Source organism: Pseudomyrmex gracilis, unplaced genomic scaffold, assembly GCF_002006095.1.
Source record: "Pseudomyrmex gracilis isolate BER0280 unplaced genomic scaffold, ASM200609v1 scaffold_90, whole genome shotgun sequence".
NCBI classification, from domain to species: Eukaryota; Metazoa; Arthropoda; class Insecta; order Hymenoptera; family Formicidae; genus Pseudomyrmex; species Pseudomyrmex gracilis.
The window spans coordinates 328,326-345,486 of NW_018020674.1; the positions used below are offsets into that span (position 1 = coordinate 328,326).

General features: G+C 43.9%; 2 protein-coding genes across 3 annotated transcripts in view; one reads left to right on the forward strand and one right to left on the reverse strand.

Moving 5' to 3' along the window:
• Nucleotides 1-17,161, reverse strand: part of LOC109855462 (vacuolar protein sorting-associated protein 28 homolog) — a 33,998-nt gene that overhangs the window by 7,761 nt on the left and 9,076 nt on the right. The gene's annotated exons all lie outside the window — the stretch shown is intronic.
• On the forward strand, nt 2,811-16,352 carry LOC109855458 (organic cation transporter 1-like). 2 transcript variants are annotated; one of them, XM_020429729.1, is made up of 9 exons: nt 2,811-4,389; nt 4,537-4,914; nt 12,556-12,814; nt 13,090-13,181; nt 13,829-14,032; nt 14,237-14,489; nt 14,660-14,791; nt 15,591-15,945; nt 16,064-16,352. In XM_020429729.1, exons 1-9 carry the CDS (start codon nt 4,264-4,266, stop codon nt 16,326-16,328), a joined length of 2,064 nt encoding a protein of 687 aa, XP_020285318.1. In that variant the 5' UTR covers nt 2,811-4,263; the 3' UTR covers nt 16,329-16,352. The 2 variants fall into 2 exon arrangements, with proteins under 2 accessions (XP_020285318.1, XP_020285317.1); XM_020429728.1 differs by having other exon boundaries at nt 2,812-4,389; nt 16,061-16,352.

The window sequence follows — 17,161 nt, forward strand, 5'->3', positions numbered from 1 at the left end:
CAAAAAAAAAAAAAAAGCATCACACACGCTTTGACGTTTCTCTTTTTGCAAAATTACTTTGCGATAATGTGAAACATTACGACGGTGAATTATGACACAGTTCGTATATAATGTAATTAACCAAGTTTGACATGTGTGTCAATAATACGTCACAAATCTCGACGCAAAGTTTACACAAATACGAGGCGCTTTGTTCCGCGAAAAATGCATTGTCAGATTGCACGAGTGTTAATTCTGAGCTTCCGAGCGTGTCAGCATTTTAAATCGTCAAAAGTTCCGCGAGCTGTTTACGCACGATCACGCCGCAAAAACGTAACAAAAAAAAATGCTGATAGGTTCTTTCCATTGAGACGGTAAAAAAAAAAAAACAGTCAAAGCTGCTCCACCGAAATCAAAATTGTCTTTTTTAACAAAAAAAAAAAAAAAAAACAGCGGAAAGAGAAAAATGATTCGAAATGATGGACAACTTCGCTCGATTGCTCCGACTATCGACGATTTCGTGACGATATCAATTTATCAACAAGCACGTGGGCACGTCGTTAAATGATCCCGGGTCTGTGTGTTACAACTCTCGCATGATCATTCGTCATTTCGTGTTATGTTTTGCGGTCTCGTAAAACGGTAACTTCAAATCATCTCTCGTATGAGAGATATTTTCAAACGGAGAAATAAAAATAACGATGAGCGTGAGAAAATTGCTTTGTGTGTTTACGGAAAAACAAGACAATGACATAATTGCCTCGTTTTAATCGCGCCGAACGATCGTGAACGATGTTCTTGAGAAAAACGACGAAATGCTACCGCTTTATTCGTCTTTATTTATCTTAGTCCGCATCTCGGACAACGTAGATGCGAATCATTACGTGTCGTCATCGTCGTCCTTGTTTGTAACGGAGACGCATTTGTTGCAACAACACGTTTTCTTTTCCGATATTCGCTGCGCAAACGTTTGACATTTTTCACTTTCTAAAGAACCGCACCCTGACTCGCGTATAGAAAAGTAATAAGTTCAAGGCAGTCCGGTAGGTGTAGTCTCATATTTTTTTTTTTTTTTTTTTTTCTATCTTAATCACTTTGCCGACCAGTCACGATTTAACACATAATGAAAAAACGACGGATACAACAATTTGTCGGAAAGCGCGAAATTTGTCGTCTCCTGACGTCTTGCTATCACAACATCCGCGTTTATTTTTTATCTGCGCTCGCACGCTTCCATGGTTTTTCCGGCGCGCGCATACGCCGTTGCGCATTTTGCGCGTGCTCCATCGAGACGCGCGCGACGGTCAAGAGATTCGCGGAGAGAAATCGCACGACGAAAGATAAATCCGAAGATCGAAGCTCCGAGGATCAATCGACGTTACACGCACGCCAAGTGAAATGCTTTTATATATATATATATATATATATATATATGTTCATTTTATATATATGTGTATATATATATATATACATATAGCTTGCGTTTGTATTCTACAAATTTCAAAAGTATTCAACTAACAGCTTCGGCGCGAAATATATTTGTTTCATATGAAAAAAAAAAAAACCATATATCACGCGGAACTCGAACGGTTTTTGTTGCGTTGAAACGTCCGAATGAATACGTCGCGTATTAGAATTCGAAGTGGGTTTTACAACATCGTGCGGGTTCAAAAGGGTGAAAATAGTAGAGCTCTTACTTTAAAAATAAGAACGAAACTCTATGTGTGTGAGCGGAGAGATTGAAAAGAAGACTTAAGAGTATATCTCTTCTCAACGTTCTCACATGCAAATGCGCGAGAGAGAATACGGGGAATACATAAAGGAACATATACATAAACATGTACAATATTGTGTAATTCCGCTTGAGAGAATTCAGGCCAGAGCGTCGGAGCACAAATAAATTTCGTAAGCTAAAAATTACTACATCGTTAAAAAAAAAACGATTTCTTCATAGGTCGCAGAGAGATTTGTAAGAGATGTTGTCAATAAGTCGTTTTTTTTTTCTTTCTCCGCAACATGAGAAACAGAAACGGGAGTTGTTGTTTTTCTTGTTTTCTTCTCGCTCTCTGTTGAGAGCGAACGATATCTCGCGTATCGCGCCGTCTTTGCGTCGTTGTAATCGGTGTGTAATTTTGTTTTATATAATTTATGATTTTTTTTCAACTCGAGATTATTATTTTCATCGCGTTCCGCGTGTTCCTCTCTTCTCGGTGGTTTTCCCCCCCGGAGAAATGACCCCTACGTCATAGAGTCCGCCGTTATCTCTGCGCGGGCGTTCTCGCGCGTTGATCACGCGCGATCGCGTATATATACGCGACGCACACGTATATACGCGCGGAAACTAGCGCGAATAGCGGAGGCAGTTTAGACGATAGCGTGAGCTATGAAGGGAATTTCGTTTGCAGATAGAAAGAGAAGCGACGAGAAGGAGGCGGACGACACGCACGACGAGCAAGCGGCGACGAGACAGACGGTCTCACAACGAGAGACAACGAGCGCGCTCTTGGCCGGGAAAGCAAACGCGCGTTTTCCGCGGATCGGTCGCCGTGGAAGAAGAGAAAATCACACACACACACACACACGCCGTTCTCTCCGACGAAGATGATGTTCGCTCGGACTCGGACGACGAGAGGAGGTCTCCTACGGCAATGGCTGATCGTCGTACTGGCCCCGCAATGACGTGCGAGCCGCTCTATCGCGAGGACAGTGTCCGCGTCAGTCGCCGAGATCTACGCGCTCCGTAGATTCGCGATCGTGACGTGCGGTGGGCAGCAGACGTGGAAAAAAAAAAAAGAAGAAAAAAAAAAGAAAAAGAACACGCGCGCGCGTATATATATACGTGGAGAAACGGGGGTCTCCCGAGCCGCGAAACGGAGGAAAACTCGCCGCGCGCGAGTGAGTTCGGAGCGAGCTAGCGCGCTCTCGAGAAGTGTTTTTCGCTCCCGGAACGACGAGACGCGAAGAAGAAACGTCGGAGAGAGAGAGAGAGAGAAGAAGGAAGAGACGAATGATTGATTTTCGCGAGCGATTACTACGAGCGAGGGTTGAAAACGAAACGGATCGCGAAACGATTCTCTCTTTTCCGATCGAACGAATTGAAATTTCGAAGTTTCGCGCGCGGTCGGAGAGACGAGATTTGAGATCGGCGAAAACGCTCAAACGCACAACGCCGTCGATGGCGTTTGAATTTCCTCGCTTTACCGCGAAAACGTGGTGAGGAGGGTTTTTTTTTCTTTTTTCCAAGTGCTCGAGAGAGAGAATATTGAGATAGGGAAGAGGAGCGCGGAGGAGGACTCGAGTCGCGACTTCTCTTCTCTCTTTCTCGAGAGATAGATAATCGGGCAGTGAAGTGAAAGTGAAGAGAGCGGCTCTGTGTCGCGCGCGCGTAAGTGAAAAAGGACCGTGTTGGTCAGACTGCCCGTCTCTCTTCCCCCCCCCCTCCCTCTCCCGGGGCAATCAGTGGCTATCACTCTTCTTCCTGTTGCCGTCTTTTCTTATCTCTCTGAATCTTCGCGGGTTGTAGAACGCGCGATGTATCTCGGAAGATAAATGTCGCGAGAGATTAAATCGAATCGAGTGTTTTCGACGCGAAGTTTTGAACTTCCGCGCGAGATGTGAGATCCTAGCCGATGTGTGTGTGCGTGTGTTGTTGTTGTTGTTGTTGTTGATCTTAACCTCTGACAAGAATATGAGACGTGAAACGACGGCTCCTCGTCGTCACAGCCAGATGCGCGACGCGTCGGCGTTTCGGTTTCGCGCATCTCGTCGAATTTAAATTTTCCGGCGTGATCTTGCGGCGCGACAACCTGGTGGGTTCCGAAGATCGGCGCGTCACGTGACCGGATTCGCGCGTTGTAGCCCCCCCCCATCCCCCGAATTGCCGACAAAGCCCCTTGTGTGTGCAGCTTTCGAAGAAGTCTCTGATTCGAGAGCACACCGGAGAGAGAGAGAGAGAGAGAGAGAGGTGAGCGTCGGAAAGGAGAACGCGAAAGAGAAGAAGGGACGGAGACGCGAGGGGGAGTAGCGAGAACGGAGGGAGAGAGCAGGCGAGGAAGAAGAAGAAGACGAAGAAGAAGGGAGGTGTGTGTGTGTGTGTGTGTAAGAGCTTCCTCCCCGCGAGACGCGCGGTCTCGAAGGGGGCGAGAAAACGTTTTGTATTATAATTCGGCGTGGCTACCTTCGAGGATGAGCGACGGCGGTCATGCCGTGTAATTCGAAGGTGTACCACGTCACCGTCGCATCGTGCACGATCGTCGCCGTTCTCGTCACGGCATCGCCAGCAAGATGAGCTCGATCGACTTCGACGAGGTGCTGGTACACGTGGGCGAGAAGGGCCGATACCAGAACATCATGTACTACTTGCTGTGCATACCCGCCACTCTGCCGGCCGCCTTCTTGGCGTTCTCGCAAGTAAGCAAACACGGTGGTCGCGTTGCGCACGTGTGAAAGTTATTTTTTTTTTTTTTTTGTCTTTCTCTATCGCCGCGATTTTTCTTTTTCTTTTTTTTTTTTTTATCAATCTTAACCGACACAGTCCGCGATTTCTTTCTAAAACAGGTGTTCGTGAGCGCATCGCCGGAACACTGGTGCAGGATACCCGAGCTGGATAATCTGACGGATCTGATGTCGCTGGAGGAGAGAAAAGCGCTCTCGCTGCCCTACGAAAAGAAGCCTGACGGCAGGAGGATCTACTCAAAGTGTGAGATGTACGACGTTAATTACACGGAGATAATCGAGGAGTGGCTGCGACGCGCCAGTCAGTACAACGTAACCGACGACGACGTCGATCCGTCGACGATCGCGTCCACGTCGTTTTATCCACCGCCGAGAAAACTGCCGTCGCCACCAGTCAGCAACCCCGACTGGCCGGTCATCGACTGCCAATACGGATGGAACTACGACAACAGAGATTACGACAGCACCCTCGTGACCGAGGTAAACTCGACTTTCTCTCTTTTTCTCGCCGAAATAAAGGGTTCGTTCATCTGATTGCTGTTGTACCTGGTAATTAGGAATTTTTAGACACTCGCGAGACATCGCGGCGCGCTTCTGAGAACAAATTTTATACACGCGCGAGCTCTGATTTTTTTCAATCACATTCGGTTGGAAAGCACTCGCAAAACATAATCTTGTAAAAAATATTCAAAATCAATCAACATTTGATAAGTTAAAGTTTATAAAAGAGATAAAAATAATATGAAAAAAAAAAAATAATTCAAAAGTTAATTAGCGGAAAACGAAAAAAACTTTGAGATTTTATTTCTCTCACGTGTGGTTTTTCCCGCTCTTATCGCCTAATTGTTTTAGGTTTCTAAATTTAACATTACGAGCAACATTAGATATTTTTTAATTTATTTTTAAGTGTAAAATAAATTCTTGTTTTTCTCTCTGTTATATATTTTACGATTTTTTAACATTGTCGTTACGCAAATGCACGCAATTTGTTGCGGTGACACGAAATTACGAGCGAAGTCATTTTTACGAGCAATCAAAACAATGCAGAACTAATATTCTAACTGAAAAACAACGTTGTTGTTAGGACGCTACGTAATAAAAAAACATACCTATAACGACATACTAATGACTCGAAGCGCTGATAAAGTCACACACACACGCGCGGCATACACACATCTCTCTCGCGTAAAAATAAAATACAAGTTAAATACTCAAAAAAAAACATTAATTTGTTTGCATAACAATCTATAAGTTAAATGTTTGTTGTGGCGGTGCTCAATGAGACGAATCCAATTTATTTTGAAATCAATTCGCCGATGAAACCAAAAAAAAAAAACGTTTACTACAATAACAAAATAAAATCACGCGCTTTTCGATCTTGTCGCGCGAGCGGATTTTTAGCGGTGCCTTAGAAACGCGTGCGAGCGCGAAGGAGGCACGCTTCGACAATTCGCTTTATTACGACGGTCTTCTAACCGCGGCCGGCAAATTTCTTCATCTCGCAGCATCGGATTTCACGACCCACATCGCCTTGGCCTTTAAATTCACACAGTGTTCCAACGATTGTTATTGCAGCGCGCATGCAATATAACGCGCGCGTACTGCTCGCGCGTTGTGCTGCCGCGCGTTGCTGTTCCCCGTTCGCGGAAAAAACGAACGTTAAAACCAACGCGTCGTAACACGTTAATAATCTCGCAAACGAAAAATTCACGACGATGAGTTTTATCTCGCGTTTTTCCAGTGAAGTATTTGCCAGCGATGACGCGAGGAGAGAGACCGACTTGATTGACTCGAACGGATTAAAACGGCGGTACGCGGCGGATTGCGGCTGATTAAGCGCGCGTGTCGCGAAACGAAACGGCGAGAAACGAAACGTAATTCGCGATTTTTCCCCGTATTTTCCCGGAATGGAAAAGACGAAGTCTTTTGATTTTTCAATGTGTCATCGAGAAGAAAGATATGTGTGTGTTGTATGTCGATCGCGATGACGCGCGGAAGCGAATTTTCCAACGTTGCGCGAGGTCAAGAAGTCGGGGGGGAAAATTATTATCTTCAACCGCGCAGCTGCATTTCTGAAATGATTCGTCACATCCTCTCTTGTACGCGACTTGTACGGCCAGTCACCTCGAAGTTACTTTTGACGAAGATTAAAACTAAGAAAGGAGCTTTTCTCTCATTTAGAACAAAAAGATGATATAAGAACGAAAATAAATTTATCGCACACACAACTGTGCGAGTTCACAAACTCCCCGCGCCGCGCTCCAATTCTTACGTAAGAAAGGCCGCGTCGCACTTTTTTACACGGACACACATTTGCATTACGTATATGTAAATTTGTATCTATTTTCGAACTTTTGTTGTTGTATATATAATTTACAATTTTATATACATTTCGCTGCCGAAGGCATAATATTAAAAAAAATGTGCCGCTCCGCGCGACACGTACGCGTTCGCTTAATTCGCCAAGTCAACACGTGTATCACGTTTCCGTGAGAAATTTTTTCACGCCGTCATTCAAATGTCGAAGAAAAACAAGCGAACGAGATGGTTAAGAGCCTCGCTCGCTCACGTGGCAGTGTGCAAGTGTTCATTAAGACATTTATTAAATTGCCGCAATTAGACAACGCGATAAGCCGTAACAAAGATCCGCGATGCAACGGGGTCGAGGATCTTTGCGCGTACACGTTTTTCCTCGTTTTCTTCCTCCGCTTTGTTACTCTATGCAACAAAGTAAATTGTACGGTTTGTAATATAATCAGCATAAAATATCATTCTTCTATAGACACTTTGGCGGGAGTTGATCTCCACGCCAAACAGATTCACGCCGTGGAACGCGTGAAGAGCGTAATACTTTCTTAAAAACAAAATTTATATTCGCGTGTAAAAAAAAAAAAAAAAAAACAAAATGATAAAAATTTATCACGTCATCTAATTGCGAGTATCAACACCTGTAAATATTTATTCGAAAATTTCGCATCTGATACTTATAAATCTCTCTCTCTCTCTCTTTCTCTCTCTCTCTCTCTCTCGAGATGCTCCAAAATATCTGATAAGCGCGATCGCTAAGCCCGTCTCTCTCGATGTTTGTTTTTTTTTCTTCACGCTTCGTGTTTTGCGCGCTCTGATCTGAGATTTTACATAAATTACAACCACGTTTTTTTTTCTATTTCCGTACTTTTCCCGGTTCAAATCCTCAACGATTAATTAAAACGCAAACATTTGCTCTCAAAGACGCGAAATAATAACGCGCGAGTAATACGAAAATTCGCGAAGATTCGTCAGCTTTATTAAACGAACGATTCATCGCGCGTTCATTCCGCGAAATTGCGAAATTGATAATGATTTTCGCGCAATGACGCGACAAAAATTTCTTGGAGATTTCGCGGATCGAATTCGCGATAGGATAGGATAGAATAGAGGTTCCCAGAATGAAGAGAATCGTCAACAGGTGAACAAGGTTGATGAGCGACCGAGTGACTGGCCGATAGGTTGCAGCCTCTGGTGGCGTCAGCAATTGCCGACCAATTTACCTACCCCCGCATCCGGTCATGTGATATGTCACATCAAACGCCTCGCACAAACTATCAGCTCTCTTCATGCAGAGGGTATATGTTCTCCTACGTACTTAGCCGGATTCATTGTGCCGGATTCAACGTGACAATAGCTTCCGTTTTTCCATCTCCCTTTCTCTCCCGTTCTTCTTTCCCTTCTTTCCTCGCAATTTTTTTTTCTTTTTTTTTTGCCAAGTCCAACTTATCCTCGCCGCGCCCCTGTTTTTCGCGTGTCCTTCTTGAATTCGTTTCTGTCGAAACGTCGTTTGCACAATCGAAACAAAATAGCGGCGCAAACGTGCAAAAGTGTCATTCGAATTGAAATCTTCTTATCGCCGCGCGATAAAAGCTTCGTTTTTTTTCTACGATTTAATCGATTTTTCCGCGTTTCGTCGAAAAACTCATTCAGAGGTTTCACTTTTTTTTTTCAAGACACTTGTACAGTTTCGAAAAAAAATATTCTTTCGCATGCGGCCGTCTGTCGCGCGGACATGACGGCCGGTTAGCGTGCGTGCGTGAGCGCGTTGCGTGTGTGACCGCGCACTTGTATAGGACTTTACTTCCGATCCGATGATTTATCGTGCTCGATTTAGGAGCTTCGCTCTAAACGAGACAGCAGGCCGCACGAGACCGCGGAGAACGGGTCATTGTCTTTTCCGTGTCGACATGTGACAGCAAGCAGCCTCGCCAAAGACGAATCACATCACTTCCTGCGTGTGCGATCGCGTCCCGGATCTAATTCACACAAATCGAGTCAAGAATAATAATTCACATCTATATGTTGTATGTTTGTTTGCGCAAACTTGGTCGATCGACAGCTCGAGATTTCACACACACACACACACACACACTCAAATACAGAGAATTAATTCAATTCGTTTGCGTCGCTTTTGAACGTCCACCTCTAACCCGGGGACCGTAGGCTCTTTGGTTTTTTTTTCCTTCTTAATAATTTTTGTTTGTTCGAGTCTGTGTGCTATATAATATTAATTAGAATTAATTTATTAATTATAAAGGCTCGCGAAATGTGACGAAATGACGGACAAATCCGATTTCCGAGTCATTTATTCTTGACGATAATTCTCGCGTGTAAAACAAACGATGGAAATTCCTAACATCCGAACAGATTTTCCGCGATTTGTCACTGCGCAAACAAATATCTCGTAACGTTTTTTTTTTTTATTTCAGCTCGGATCTGTTTTCTTGAGACGCCGACGCGCAATCCGTCGCGAGAGAATCATCGAGTTTTAATGAATTGCGAATACGCGCGAGCACGTGATAGATAGCGCGAGCTCGGTGAAAAATCGCTGACTTTAGATCGCGCGCGATCATTCTCAAATTAAATAAAAAAATCCCGGCTCTTTTCTCTTTCGTTCGTCGGATAATAATTACAAACCAAAACAAAAAAAAAAAGAGCGGGAAAGATTCGTTTAACTTTGAAAAATAATGAACAACGGGAGAGATGAGTAACGAGCGAACGTTAAGAGCGCGGTAGAAAGCGGGCACGGAGAGCGATGAGGAACGAAAAACGGAAGGACAGGGATTTGCCTCGATGGCTCTCTTTAACGTCACCGTGTCTCTCTCTCTGCGTAAATCCGGAGCGTGTAAAATACGCAGCTCGTATAACCCGCAAGCGCGCGCATAGACGAAAGCCGTTGCGCCAGTTCTGGATGAATATCGCGTGGCTGAACGCGAGGAGAGGAAACCCGAGCGAGTTAAATTTCGATTGACCAATCCGCGATTGAGAAAGAGTTAATTTTGCGTCCTTTCCCCTTTCGATTTCTTTCCTTCGAATTGACAATCGGAAAAAAAAACAATCGACGACCGATTCGCGCACGTACGGGAAGTGTTGTCGCATCTTTTTTTTTTTTTTTTTGTTTTACACACGTTCGTCATCTCGTGAACGCGGCTATACTATCGCGCGTTATTAGATTCTACTAAAAATAGAATCGTAAAACGAGAGACGTAAGTCGGATTCTATATCGATGATAAAATTCGAATTCGACGCGCAACGCGCGCCGCATAAACAATCGGCGGTAATGAACACCACCGCGGCCGCGGTCATATCAATATTCTGATTTCGAAGTATGTATGTCAGGGTGACAAAATACAACACACGTGTGTGTTATTATATTGGTTGTCCTTACGGAGCGGGGCCGGCCTTGACAATATAACTCGACCGCGAATCCATCAGTCGCGCGGGTGCGTATCTTCTCTCTCTCTCTCTTCTGTCTTTCCGCGCAATTTATCTTTTGCGTATTTCGCGCAGATATCGCAAAAAGGTCCGTGAGTGGCAATTTGCTTAAATCAAACTTCGTGTCACCAGCCATTAACACCCGACGGGAGAACCTTATTTGTCGAGGCTTAATAGGCACTCGATTGAGGTTTCGTATGATGTGTGTTCATCGACGCGCGCGGATTATCGAGCGCGCTCGACCAACACTTTGTTGCCTTTGTTAATAATAACGTCTTAATTGCGTCTTCGTGTCGGCGCGTGTCGAAGAGAGATAGAAAGAGAGAGAGAGAGATTCCCGCGAGGTGTCCGGATCTCGTGACTTCTTCTTGTGAAACTTTTACCGACGAGAAATTTTTCGCGAAGAAAAAACATTGTTTGGTGAAAGCTTCGATTTCAGAGTCCGTTTCCGTTTGCTCGTCTCTCTCCGAGAGATTTTCTCGTGTCACACCGAACATTTTTATTCAATAATATGTTACTGTAAAATTAATCATTTCTTAGATCCGGGTTTCTCTCCTTTAAGTTAAATATTCTAGAAAAAGAATTTAATTCAAATAAAAAAAAAAAATTGTGGAATATTGAATTCTGTGGTTTTTTACAAATTTTGTGAAAAATCTAAATTCTTAAAAAAATATATTATTTAAAATGCAAACGTGTGTTTGTTGTCGTTATTTATGAGCAAACAAACGTTGTTTCGCTTTGCAAAGTTGTCCGCGCGCAAAGTTTCGTTCGCGCGCGTAGGAGAGGAACGAGAAAGAGAGACAGAGGATTTATTTTAAGGGGCGTAAGGGAAGAGGAGAGAGAGAGAGAGTGTCTGTGTGTTCCTCCTGTCAAACGAGGGTGATGGACACCTCTGGCTGTGGGAAGCTCTCCACCAATACACCTTGGCGTCCTTCGGATGTGCGTGCACGAACACGGCATTCACGCATACGCGTTTTCTCTCTCTCTCTCGTACGTAGAGCGCGTGCAATTACATACGAAGCCCGCGTGCGTACACACGTTATTATACGTAGCCCCTCCCTCTTTTCCCTTCCACTCGCGATAAACACGAGCGGCGGTTTACGTCGGTAGCCTCCGCGTAAACGCAACTAGATGAAACGAACCCTACCACCGTGTGCAGCTTCTGCCGGACCAGCAGCACCACACACCATCCTCCCTTCTCTGCGCCCCCCCCCCCACCCTCCCGCCCCCCGTTACACTACCGTTTCTGTTGTTCAACGCGCGCGCGAACGCACGCGCTCGAATGTGTCGCGCCCAATGCGACCGACGAACAAATGACGATCGTGATCCGACGCGTGTGTTCACACGTGTGCGAGCACGCACTCCGGTTTGTCGTCAATACCGCCGCGTGTACATACATATAATACACCACCGCTCAAAACTATTTGTTCACGTGTGTGCCATATAGCCACAAAACCGTGCGGAAGACACTTTCAAAAATCGAAAGAGAAAAAAACATTTTGCTCGCGTATAAGGCAAATAAATTATTACAGCTAAAAAATTGTTATGTCAGAAATGTTTAAACTTTACAAAAAAAAAAAAAAATTACTTTTGAAAATCTTTTTTTTTTTAGAGAAAGGAGAAAAAAAGATCTATTCTTGTATCGTCTTTCTCGAAACAAAAAATCAATTTTCATCGGAAACACTTTCTCTCGCTCGAGTGACGACATTTGGGAATAAGCGCGCGCGCTGCCTGTTTCAAATAACGACGAGCGGTATCGCAGTTTTGTCCGACGAGAAGTCATTGCTCCGATAAACCCGCTATCGCGCGCTTCTGTAACAACAGAGTGCGGAAATAAGTCGCACAAGAAAAGATTAAGATAAGACTATTTTATTCTCTCGTAGATATTTATTGATCGATTTTGTTGTTGTTGTTGTTGTTGTTTATCTGTGCAAATTTTGTTTCGAGACAACGCGTCGATGAAACTTTACGAACCGTGTGTTCACACACAATCGCCGATTAGTCCTCTCTCGCCGACTATCTCGGATTATTCTCACGACGGTCGTTAATTAAATTGCATATCTCGTTTCCACATGTGTGCCTGTACGTGTTGGAAGCGCGATAGCGGTTCGATCGGAGCAATGACTTCGTCGGGCAAACCGATAGCAATTATTACCGCTCGCTGTCTGAAATAGCAGCCGCGCTATTCGCTACTGTCGCTACTTGCGTTGAGAAACTTTTCCACTTCATCGCTCGAATTGATTGTCAGGTTGTTTGTTAGAAATGTTTCTTGTGGTTTTGTTTTTTTATTGTTTTTTGTTAGTTTTTTTTTTATTTTTTTAAATATCAACAATCCACACTGGCGAAGTAGTTTAATGGCGTTTTACATCCACATAGCTAGACCTGGTATGTGCCAACAGCTGGTGGCCTTCCACGTCAACTACGTTTTTTTACGTGGGCAGCCTCTTCGGCAACGTCGTGTTCGGGTGGATCGCCGACAAGTGGGGCAGAAGAACGGCCTTCTTCGCCATCCTGTTCCTCGAGGTGATATTCTCGATCGCCACGAGCTTCAGTCCGAACTACGTAATCTACACGGCGCTGAGGACCGTGAACGGTCTCTTTTTTCCTGCCATTTATCAAATACCTTTCATACTCGGTACGTAGATCTAGTCTCGAGCAGACAATTTTTATCTAGCAAGAGAAAATATATTCAAAAAAAAAATATATATACATATATATTTGAGATAGAGAAATTTTCGAAAGATATAAAAAAACCAAAAATATATAAACACCAACTGAACAAATTAGAAGAAAAAATTAGAGAATAAACACGATGAAAAATTTAAAAAAGAACGAGCAAAAAGCTTGATATTAATTAGAATATACAATTGACTCAAAATGTATTTTTTATAAAAATAATTTCGTTTGCAGCTCTCGAGCTAATGGGGCCGAGATATCGAACGTTCGCCGGGATGGTGATCTGTATGTTTTTCGCCACGGCAATGTCTCTCCTGGCGCTGCTGGTAAGTTGACCTCGTTCGCACAAAGCACGGGCAAAAAAAAAAAGAAAAAAAAAAAACAAAACGCGCGCACGTATACATATTTCAACGTTGCGAAACATCTTAACAAGAATTGCCGTTCACCTATCGCGCGCTGGCCGGCGCGTTAGAAGTACAGTATCTCGCGAGAGAGAAGGCGGCTCCGCGCGAATCTCTCTCGGCACCACACACACTCGGCAAATTCACAATGCGCGAGGGGTGCAATGCGAATGGATCACTTTACGAGCGAGAAATCATGAGCGTGTATCGCGCGCGCATACGGATGGTGCGAACCGTATGCAAATGCGAGTGGTCGATCACGTTCGTTCGCCGCACGTATGCAAATAGAAACAATTCTGCATTCGGCGTTCGAAGCGCGGACCGCGCGTGTAGAAGTGTGTAAATATAACGGGGGCCGACTAATCGTCACTTTCAACTCGCGCTTCGACAAAAACCTCGAGATAATTATATTTTGCACCAAAAAAAAAAAATCATGATAACACACACACACACATATTACGACGAAAAAAAGACCGAAGACAATTAGCGCGAGTAAAATTTTAATTACGTAAAAATTACTTCTAAATTTTCGTTCCAACACGTTTTTTGTTTTACCTACTTTCTTTTGTCAGGGTTATTTGTTAAGGCACTGGTACACCCTGTCGCTGGCCACGTCGGTGCCTTTCGTCGTTCTCTTCAGTTACTACTGGATAATACCGGAATCGCCGCGGTGGCTTCTCAGTAAAAACAGAATAGACGAGGCGGAGGTGATCGTTCAACACATGGCGAAAGTCAACGGGAAGACCGTGCCGTCGAACTTCCTCAGAAAGATGGAAGTAATTATGTCCATATATATATATATATATTCGATTATTAATTAGAAAAACTAATGAACAATCTAATCGATTGACCTGATTCGCTTAAAAAAAAAAGTAGTTGTAGTTTCCCCGAATATACAAAAACATTTCTATGCTCATCCATGTACCTTCCGATAGAAACACTGAGAGATCGTGTGAAGTCATAGCAACATCCATTTGTAGGTAGAAATATTAAAGAGACAAGGGATATCGTGTAATGGTAGGAACTCCAATGAGGGTACGAACGTCGACGTTGAGGGCGAGAACAGATCGCCACCGCTGTCCGCGACCCCGATGGACCTGATCAGAAATCCGAATATCAGAAAGAAGTTTTTTATTCTCGCGTTCGATTGGGTGGCGAACGCGGTGGTTTACAACGGGCTGTCCTACAACACGACCAATTTGGGCGTCTCCGATTACCTGGCCTTCTTCATCGGTAAAAACGTTTTTTTTATTTTCTCTATCTCTATCTCTCTCTCTCTCTCTCTCTCTCTCTCTCTCTCTCTCTCTCTCGTCTTTGTCGCGTCGTTGTCAAATCGTTGTTGTTTATCTAATCTCGTTATGCTTTTCTGTTTGTTTTGAACGCGGGGGTGGGGAAATTATTAGGAGGTATCGTCGAGATTCCGTCGTACTTTCTTACGTGGTACGCGATGGACAGACTGGGCAGGCGATGGGTATTGTGCGTGACCATGATGCTCGGCGGGATCGCTTGCGTTTCTTGCATGTTCGTGCCCGAAGGTAAAGTTTCGTTCTAGAGATCTAGAGATCTGTCTTACGTTTCAGAAAGTTTTCTCGCAAAGAGCACTTTTTGAATCCAAAAATAGAAGAAGAAGAGAGAAAGAAGTTTCAGTGCGTTGCGACAAAAGAAAATTGAAAAAAGAAATTCGAAAGCAATTTATAAACAAATTACAAAAATATTAAAAGAAGTAGTTTTTTGTTTCTATAAATAATTTTGTTTAAGATTGCTTTTGGATGTTGAACGTGACGAATGAATTTTTTTGCGTTGTATTATTTTGTACTTGTTTGTTATTTGTTCCGTGGCAATTTTTATCCATTTTGTTTGTAAAACAAAAATGTACAAATCGGTTGTGTGTCGGCGCGCTGCTCATTTCCACATTATCCGATTATCCCCACGGGATTGAATAAAAGTAAATCGCGCGCCTTTGCGTCACGGCGGCCTCGACGTCATTAGCTTATTGAATTCGTCATGATATTGTCACACATGTGTTCAACATAAGCGGGCATTACCGTTGCGTCTACGTCACGACGTTTATGAGTAACGTGCGACCCGCTTAATAAATTAGTTACTATTACCCTGCATAAATTTCCTTCGCGCATTACGAAACCGACAAAGTTCCGAGAGCCTCTATCCGAGTTCTCACCCGAAACGCCGAATTCGTTCGAGGACAAAAAAAAAACCAACGAAAAATTTAAAAAGTAGACAAGAGAAAAACAAAATATGGCAGCGTCAAAAAAACTTGAAAAGTTTCATGCGATTCTTGTTTTGCAAACACGTGATCGACCTTTGTCGTAGCAGACGCGGTCTGGGTGACAGTCAGTCTGGCGATGATCGGAAAATTCGGCATCGCCGCGTCCTTCGCCGTCTTCTACGTCTTTGTCGGCGAGCTGTTGCCCACCGTGTTGAGATCCCAGGCGATGGGAATCGCCTCGTTCATCGCCGGCATCGGACTGCTCACTTTTCCCTACATCGTACATCTGGCGGTTTACTCGAGAGTGCTGCCGCTGATCGTTATGGGATCGCTTAGCGTCGCCGGCGCCATCACTTCCGTGTTTCTGCCGGAGACGCTCAATATTCATCTGCCGCAGACGATCGAGGAGGGCGAGCTGTTCGGTGCCGACTTCAAGCTGTGGTCCTGTCCAACGCTACCGACGTTAGTTAATCTTGCGATTGCAAACAAAAATATATTTATTGAAAACAAATATCAATTTGTTAATTAATTCGCATCGATTGGTTTTTTTGATTAAATTGTACGAATTTGTTTCCAGAAGAAGGCCGAACAAGTCCGAGTCCGTGCCGTTGAAATACTTGGTGAACGGCGGACCGGGTAGTCGCTCGTCTACCTCGAAGGCCGAGTCGCAGGAAGCCATAATCACGTCCGAGGACGAGAAATCGATTACCGCGCAGCCTTCGGCGGAGGAAGAGGCAAGGAACTTAAGCGAGTCCAAGGAGGAGAAACTGAATGTCGCGACGGCCGTTGAGCCAAAAACGTCCATCACGGTGGTAGAAGTGAACGTCTGCAGTCGGAAGTCGTAATACGAGAGAGAAAGACAGTTTTTATTAATTAAAAAACGTTGTATTATAATTACCAGTATAGACACGCATTGTATTTATTTTTCCAATTATTACAATGTACTTCCTTTGTGTTAAAACCTGCCTCGACAGAGAGAGAGAGAGAGAGAGAGAGAGAGAGAGAGCTCGTCTACCAGCACGTTCGTTTGGTTTCGTTCAAATTTTGCGTGCTGCAAGAGAGCAAAGTGCTGCTGTCAAGTGTCGTCACGTGGTGTGCGTTCGTATGCGTGTGTGTGCAACAAAAATGCGTGATTGATTGACGCGCGCGCGCGCGGGGCGAGAATTAACGTCCTCTTAAAGATCTGTGAGAATTTTAGAAGCGTTTTTTAACGCTTATATATACTTTTTTATGTGTTTCGGTTACGTACGTCGATTTTGCATTTTTTGTCTTTACGTTAATTGAACCCGAGTTTCACGTTGTGATTTCAGTTAGCTTAAAAAAAAAAAAATAAAATAAAATAAAATATCTCTAGTACGGCAAGCTGTTGCTGTCATGTGTGTGTGGAAAACCTTTTGTCGATCGTGCACGTCAATTTTTTGTTTTGACGCACAATGACTCACGTGAGAGAAACAAGAATATTTTATTTGTTTGTTATATATTGGCAGAGTTCGAGCGGAAGTTCAAGCAATAATATTATCCGCCGGTATTGTTGCCGGAGGATCGATGCTACCGCGTCGGAATGACGACGAGAGTGGATTGATGGGTAAAAGAAATTACGCAAACGATTAGCGAACAGTCGCCAAGGAGAAATCAACAGTCGCATGTTTGTGTTTAGATGACATTTTTGAAAAAAATC

What these genes read in the sequence shown, in the direction of transcription:
- LOC109855458 (XM_020429728.1), top strand. Translation starts at nt 4,264, where the DNA reads ATGAGCTCGATCGACTTCGACGAGGTGCTGGTACACGTGGGCGAGAAG. An exon ending in TTACCTGGCCTTCTTCATCG is followed by an intron (nt 14,490 to 14,659) that starts GTAAAAACGTTT and finishes GGAAATTATTAG; the next exon opens with GAGGTATCGTCGAGATTCCG. An exon ending in TCCTGTCCAACGCTACCGAC is followed by an intron (nt 15,946 to 16,060) that starts GTTAGTTAATCT and finishes ATTTGTTTCCAG; the next exon opens with AAGAAGGCCGAACAAGTCCG.